The 8,259-nt window shown below is 38.5% G+C and overlaps 1 protein-coding gene across 1 annotated transcript; it reads left to right on the forward strand.

The window, feature by feature from the left end:
* Nucleotides 1-2,425: 2,425 nt before the first annotated feature.
* Nucleotides 2,426-4,247, forward strand: LOC118891105 (protein SET-like). The gene has a single exon (XM_036844744.1). It carries the CDS (start codon nucleotides 2,501-2,503, stop codon nucleotides 3,374-3,376), a length of 876 nt encoding a protein of 291 aa, XP_036700639.1. The 5' UTR covers nucleotides 2,426-2,500; the 3' UTR covers nucleotides 3,377-4,247.
* The last annotated feature ends 4,012 nt before the right edge of the window (nucleotides 4,248-8,259 follow it).

An 8,259-nucleotide genomic window follows, 5' to 3' on the forward strand; every position in this document is an offset into this window, starting at 1 on the left:
GTGTATCAAAAGAAACAATCAAGAGAGTGGAAGATATGGGAACATATTGTATGTGTATAACTGATTCACTTTGTTATAAAGCAGAAGCTAACACACCATTGTAAGGCAATTATACTTCAATAAAGATGTTTAAAAAAAAAAAAGAGAGTGGAAGGCAATCTAAGGAATTGGAGAAAATATTTGGAAATCATATATCTGATTAGAGATTAATATCCAGAATTTATAAGGAACTTCAACTCAACAACAAAAAACAGCCTGATTTTAAAAACGGGCAAAAGACTTGAACAGACAATTCTCTGAAGAAGATATACAAATAGCCAACAAGCACATGAAAAAGATGCTCAACATCACTAATCATGAGAAAGGCAAATCAAAACCACAATGAGGTATTACATCTCTCCTGTTAAGGTAGCCACTATCAAAAGAACAGAAAATGAACAAGGGTTGGTGAGGATGGGACCAACATCCTATTAATTGGAACACTTGTGCACTATAGGTAGGAATGTAAAATGGTACAGCTGCTATGGAAAATAGTAGTTTTTGAGGTGGTTCCTCAAAAAAATTATAGAATTACAATATGATCTGGCAATCATAACTTCTGGTTATATATACAACAGAATTCAAAGCAGAATCTGAAAGAGATATGTGCACACCCATGTTCATTGCAGCATTATTCACAATAACCAAGAGGTGGAAGAAACCCAAATATCCACTTAAAAATGATAAAGATGGCAAATGTAATGTGATGTGTCTTTTACTACAATTAAAAAAACATATTACAAGATCCAAGCGATGCACAGTGAGAAATGAAAGTTTGATGATCAAAGGAAGTCACAGACCCATTAAGAATTGCTTCTCTATTTGCTGTAGTCCTGTGGGACTCATGGACACAAGCCCTGTTGGCTTTCAGAGCTAGGTGTTTTAGGGACCCATCCCTGATGTGAGAACCTTAAAAGTTGGGGCACAAGATGTGGGTCCAAACCTTTCACTCCTCAGGGAGAAGGTGGGAATTGGGGGTTCCCCCCAAATTGTATGGCCCTGTACTGAGGGTGAGGTTCATGGTGAGAGTGTGTCTCAGCCTTTCCTACCCATTTTGAGGTGAGTATTTTCTCATCTACTCGATGTGTAGAAGTCGCTAAGCTAGTTTCTGGATTTCTCCCAGAGGAATTGCTCTGTACATGGCTGTACATTCTGTGTGTCCATGGGAGGAAGGAAGTTCATGAGCTTTCTATGTCACCATCTTGGGCCCTCTTCATAATAAGGAAATTTTTTAATTATAGAAAAATGCAAGGAAGTGCTCAAAAATTGACGGGGACTTGCCAAAAGAAACAGGAACCAGCTTGAAAAGTCTCATGTTGGTCAAATTTGAGACAATTTAAGGATCAAAATTAGTAATGACAGTAGTGGATTATCACATGATTATTTTTAATTTTTATCGATATATATTTGATGTATAACATTGTAGAAATGTAAGGTGTACAACATGTTCATTTTTAATAAAGAATCCATGTGTCCATAAGATATTAAGAATAAACAAAGAAAATGGGAGAGATGAGGGAGCTTTTTTTTTTTTTTTTTTTTAATATTATTTATTTATTTATTTATGGCTGTGTTGGGTCTTCGTTTCTGTGTGAGGGCTCTCTCTAGCTGCGGCAAGTGGGGGCCGCTCTTCATCGCGGTGCGCGGGCCTCTCACTCTCGCGGTCTCTCTTTGTTGCGGAGCACAGGCTCCAGACGCGCAGGCTCAGTAATTGTGGCTCACGGGCCCAGCCACTCCGCGGCATGTGGGATCTTCCCAGACCAGGGCTCGAACCCGTGTCCCCTGCATTGGCAGGCAGACTCTCAACCACTGCGCCACCAGGGAAGCCCCGAGGGAGCTTTTTTGTATAGGAATATTACAACTAATAAATGTAGAAGGAAGAATAGAAATATAAAATCATTTACAATCACCATTGTAATAACTGATTTGGGCAAGAATCATCAGTGGATGTCAGAACCATTGGTAAAAAGCTGTAGGGAACAAGATATTTTCAGAACCTCAAAGTATTATCCCATAGATTACTGTACATACCTTTACAATAGAGAAATTTGGCAAACACTGCCTTACCCAAATGATCACACTTGATGTCACTACTGATGAGACAAACTGACATAATGTACATCATGTTGTGGGGTATATAAGGATACATTAATTATGTAGTATTTTTGTCCCCCCAAATTTAAAAAAAAAAAACTAAATCTAATTATGAGGAAACTGAAATCCAAAGTTTAGGGACATTCTGCAAAACAGTTGGTTTGGAGTCTTAAAAAATGTCAATGTCATAAAAGAAAAAAAAAGGCTAGAGAACTGTTTTTATATTAAAGGAGACTAGGCATGAAAACTAAATGCAATGTGTGATCCTTGATTGTACCCTGAATTAAAAAAATAAGAAACTGTAGAGTTCTCAGAGCTCCTGGTACGAGCATCTTCCCTTGGGTGGATTCTTGGCTTTTCTCCCAGCATGGCCCCCAAACACCAGTCTTCACTTCCACCCCAAGCAAAGAAACCGAAGAAACCGAGACTGACTCCTGCCTCCAAGCCAGAGGAAACGTCTGCTTCTCCGAACTTGACGAACAAAGAAAAAGAACAGCAAGAAGCAATTGAACATATTGATGAAGTACAAAATGAAACAGACAGACTTAACGAACAAGCCAGTGAGGAGATTTTGAAAGTAGAACAGAAATATAACAAACTCCGCCAACCATTTTTTCAGAAGAGGTCGGAATTGATGGCCAAAATCCCAAATTTTGGGGTAACATTTGTTAACCATCCACAAGTGTCTGCACCGCTTGGGGAGGAGGATGAAGAGGCGCTGCATTATTTGACAAGAGTGGAAGTGACAGAATTGGAAGATATTAACTCAGGTTACAGAATAGATTTTTATTATGATGAAAACCCTTACTTCGAAAATAAAGTTCTCTCCAAAGAATTTCATCTGAATGAGAGTGGTGATCCATCTTCAAAGTCCACTCAAATCAAATGGAAATCCAGAAAGGATTTGACAAAACGTTCAAGTCAAACGCAGCATAAAGCCAGCAGGAAGAGACAGCATGAGGAACCAGCAGGCTTCTTCACCTGGTTTACTGATCATTCTGATGCAGGTGCAGATGAGTTAGGAGAGGTCATCAAAGATGATATTTGGCCAAATCCATTACAGTACTACTTGGTTCCGGACGTGGATGATGAGGAAGGGGAAGGAGAAGAAGATGATGATGATGAAGAAGAGGAAGAAGGATTGGAAGATATTGATGAAGAAGGGGATGTGGATGAAGGTGAAGAAGATGAAGATGATGATGAGGGGGAGGGAGGAGAGGAAGATGAAGGAGAAGATGACTAATGGAACACTGATGGATTCCAACCTTCCTTTTTTAATTTTCTCCAGTCTCTGGGAGCAAGTTGCAGTCTTTCTCTCTTCTCCTCTTGTGTTCAGGCGCCCTGTTTTTGAGGTCTCTTTTCTCCTTTATACTATGGATCACAACTTATTTGGGGGGAAATTACCTTGAGCAGAATTCAGTGGGAAAAGAATCTCTACCCCTTTCTGTTCCAAATTCATTTTTATCCTTTCCTGTCTCAACAAAAACTTTATGGAATCAACACCACCATTCTCTGTGGGAAAAAAGAAAAACCTGCTTCCTTAGCTCTGCTGGAAGCTGGAGGGTGCTAGGCCCCTGTGTAGTAGTGCATAGAATTCTAGCTTTTTTCCTCCTTTCTCTGTATATTGGGCTCAGAGATTACACTGTGTCTCTATGTGAATATGGACAGTTAGCGTTTACCAACATGTATCTGTCTACTTTCTCTTATTTAAAAAAAGAAAAAAAAAACTTTAAAAAATGGGGTTATAGAAGGTCAGCAAAGGGTGGGTTTGAGATGTTTGGGTGGGTTAAGTGGGCATTTTGACAACATGGCTTCTCCTTTGGCATGTTTAATTGTGATGTTTAACGGACATCCTTGCAATTTAAGATGACACTTTTAAAATAAAATTCTCTCCTAATGATGACTTGAGCCCTACCACTCGATGGGAGAATCAGCAGAACCTGTAGGATCTTACTTGCAATTAACATTCTCTATTGTAATTTTGTCCCTGTTTATTTTTAAATTTTTCTTTTTGTTTCACTGGAAAGGAAAGATGATGTTCAGTTTTAAACGTTAAAATTGTACAAGTTGCTTTGTTACAATAAAACTAAATGTGTACACACACACCAAAAAAAGAAACTGTAAAGGATATTATTGGGACAATTGAGGAAATTTAAATAATGGGCTGATTGTAATTGTATTTATGTTAAGTTTCCTTAGAGTGAATAGTATATAGTAGTTGCATGTAAGGATAGCTTTGTTCCTAGGAAATACCTGCTGAATGTTTAGGTGTGAAGGGTCACAATAGCTTCAAGTAACTGTTTAATGGATTGGGGAAAAACAGATAGATAGACAGATAGATGGAAGAGGGAGGGAGAGAGAGAATGTAGCAAAACATCAACAAATGATATGCCTAAATGAAGGGTATAGGGTGTTTATTTGCTTTTTTTTTTTTTTTTTGGCTGCATCCTGCAACTTGCAGTTTCCATGACCAGGGATTGAACCCGTGCACTCTGCATTGGCAGGCAGATTCTTAACCACTGTGCCACCAGTGAAGTCCCTTGACTACTGTTAATTGAGTCAAGGGTAGGGCATCTTACCCACAAACATCTAATCTATAGATTGGCAGGGGGTTCATGAGATGGACTGTCTTAAGGAAATGGATCCTCTCTTTGGGGAATTTAGATCTCAAGACATGAAGAGTTGAACAGCTATAGCAAGATTAGAAATCATACATAAAGAAAAGCAGGGATGCACCTGAAACAAGAGTACCAAGATGGCAGAGTCCTGGGATAAGAACTGATCAAAAACTTACTAATGCTGAGAGAGTGACAGCTAGGTCTACACTGGGTCCTAAGGGCCACCCAGTTCCTGAGCCACATTCCACTCTCTGTGAGACCTACATATTCAGCCCTTCTTGTAGTGACAAGTAGGGTTCTTAAACTTCCATGGGGCCCAACTGTGTGTCTGAGGTTCCTGTTTCTCTATGTATCCTTAAAATGTACCTCCAGGTTTCAGTTAGGGTGGTTCCAGTGCAAGTAGCGGGAATCCTAACTCAGTCTACCTTAAACAGTAAGGAAATACATCTCAAATAACAGGAGTTTCAAAGGTAGTGAGCTCTATAAACAGCACTATCAGGGCTGAAGCTCCATATCTCTCAGTTCTGACCTTCCCCCTCTGTTGGCTTTGTCATCAAAGCCCCCAGTTGGCTGTAAATAGCAGTTGGAGCAACATGTTCCTTGTTCATATCTCTTAGAGAGAAATAGGGTCTCTTCCCCAAACCATGTAATAAAAATCCTGCTCGTCAGCATGATTGTGCCAACTTTGGACAGATGCCAATCTTTGAATGGCCTAAGAAATGCCACATGCAGGGAATTCCCTGGCGGTCCAGTGGTTAGAACTCTGCACTCTCATTGCTGAGGGCCCGGGGTTCAATCCCTGGTCGGGGAACTAAAATCCCACAAGCTGCGCAGCAGGGCCAAAAAACCAAGCCAAAACAAAACAAAATAAAAAAGAAATGCCACAGGCTGATTAGGTTAAGCCAGAATCTCTGAACCAATAAAAGGCAAGGAGATGATATTGGCATGATTGACTTTAACTGCAGCGACCTACTGTTGGAGCTGAAGATAGTCAGCTTTTTCTTAGTGACATGGGATATGTAAGGGAAGATGTGGACTCCTGAACAAAACTGGGATTTTATCAAGAAGGAAGAAGGAAGGAAATGGATGTCCTGAAGGCAGACAATAGTATTCACTACACCTCATTCTCAAACAAACCTGTTGTTTGAGGTGGAACTATACAAGTTGGAACTATGTTTCAGCCTAGAGAGAGTTTCTGAACATTAGTTTTTCTAAGTTTTCCTCAAGTAACCCACTTTAATATTTCTTAATTCTCCTTTAATTTTCCCACGTAAAAATATGTAATACTTATACATTCAAAAGCATACATTTATATTGAGTATATATGATATGTGTATTTAAATGTATACCTTTGAATGTATGAAATACTGTATAACATATATAGATACTATAAAATATTACATACATAGAGTATATTTAAGGGATAAAGAATATTACTAAAATGAACACCCTTGTACATATAACCTAATTTAAGAAAAAGAATATTACCCATAACTTTGACACTTTCTATATAATCCTCTCTGATTACGTTCCCTCCTTCTCTCACCTCCACCCCACCTCTTAGGTAACCACTCTCCTGGATTTTGTATTTGTCATCCTTTTGGTTTACTTTATAGTTTTACCGATTACTTGTATACCTTAACAATATGTTTGTAATGTGTATGCTTTTGAGTTGCCTATAAATGAAAACATGCTGTATATAGTAATTTTTGTGGTAGAATATACATAACATAAAATTCACCATGTTAACCATTTTCAAGTGTACAGTTCAGTGGCATTAAGTACATTCACACTGTTGTGCAACCATCACCACTGTCCAACTCCAAATTTTTTTGTTTTCTAAAACTGAAACTCTGTACCCATTAAACAAAAACTTCCAATTCCTCCCTTCCCCCAACCCCTATCAATCCTGATTCTATTTTTTGTCTTCATGAATTTGACTACTCTAGTTACCTCATATAAGTGGAATCATATAGTATTTGTCCTTTTGTGACTGGCTTATTTCACTTGGCATAATGTTCAAGATTCATTCATGTTGTAACATGTATCAGAATTTCCTTCCTTTTAAGGTTGAATAATATTCCATTGTATGTATAAGCCACATTTTGTTTATCCATTCATCTGTGGATGGGGCACTTGGGTTGCTTCCACCTTTTGGTCATTGTGAATAGTACTGCTATGAATATGGGTGTACAAATACCTGTTCAAGTTTCTGCTTTCAATTCTTTGGGGTATATATCCAGTATATAGTTTTTTGCAACTTTCTCTTTTTTTCTGAGTTATGTTTGTGAGATTCATCCATGTTAGTTTTAGCTTTAGTTCACTCACCTTAATTGCTGTATGATATTTCACTGTGTGAATATTAAACAATTTGTTTATTCATATTTTTGCAGTTTTTAATATTACAAACAGAGCTTTATTCTTTTACATGCCTCCTTGTACATATGTAAAAAAGTATCTGTAGTCCAAGATAATATACTTAGAAGTGAAATTGTGTCATAAGGCATTGTATGTCTTCAACTTATTGAAGATAATATATTCTCAAATTATTCTTTAAGTACTGTATACATTCGTACTCCCATAAACAGTGTGGGAGTTTCTGTTGTTTCACAACCTTATTAGAACTTGTCATTGTCAGTGTAACAGATATTGCCAGTTGTCCCAGCATTCACTCTTCCCTTCTTCCTTTAATAATAGGTCTTATGAGTTTTATTTGGGTTGCCCAAGTAGAAATTTTATTTCCCAGCCTTCCTTGCAGTTAGGCATGGCCTACCATTAAGTTGTAGCCAACAACTTGTAGGGTGTAACTGAAAATGATAAGTATCTCTTCTGGGTTATGACCTTAAAAGGCATGCTCCTTGGGACTTCCCTGGCCGTCCAGTGGTTAAGACTCCGCGCTTCCACTGCAGGGGGCGTTCGACCCCTGGTCAGGGAACTAAGATCGCACATGCTGCAGGGCAACTAAGTCCGCATGCCGCAACTGCTGAGCACACACACCACAACTAGAGAGACTGCGCACCATAACGAAGAGCCTGCACGTCGCAGCTAAGACCTGACATGGCCAAAAATTAATTAATTAATTAATTAAAAAAAAATTTTTTTTTAAAGGTATGCTCCCCTAACCCATTCTACCTCCCCACTGACTAGATGCAGATTTGATGGCAGGAGCCAGAGCAGCCACCTTGAACCCAGAGATGGAAGCTTTAGGTTAAAGATGATAGCTTTGGACTGCTTACCTCTGAATTGTTCTATGAGTGAAAATGAACTTTTGTTTTGCTTAATCCACTGTACTTCAGTGTCTCATTGCTATAGCAGCTTGGACTACTTCCTAATTAACACATTTATTCTTTGATTTTAAAATCATTCCCAATTTTTCCTTGCTCAGAAAGCCTCTGTTTATTCTCTCTCAAAATCTTTGTGGTGGTATTCTTTTTGCATTTGACTGATAATGCTAATCTCCTTTTTATGCCCAAGTCTTTGAATACATTTGCCTGAAAATGGAGGCCCT

This window comes from Balaenoptera musculus, chromosome 2 (assembly GCF_009873245.2).
Source record: "Balaenoptera musculus isolate JJ_BM4_2016_0621 chromosome 2, mBalMus1.pri.v3, whole genome shotgun sequence".
NCBI classification, from domain to species: domain Eukaryota; kingdom Metazoa; phylum Chordata; class Mammalia; order Artiodactyla; family Balaenopteridae; genus Balaenoptera; species Balaenoptera musculus.

What these genes read in the sequence shown, in the direction of transcription:
- LOC118891105 (XM_036844744.1), top strand. Translation starts at nt 2,501, where the DNA reads ATGGCCCCCAAACACCAGTCTTCACTTCCACCCCAAGCAAAGAAACCG.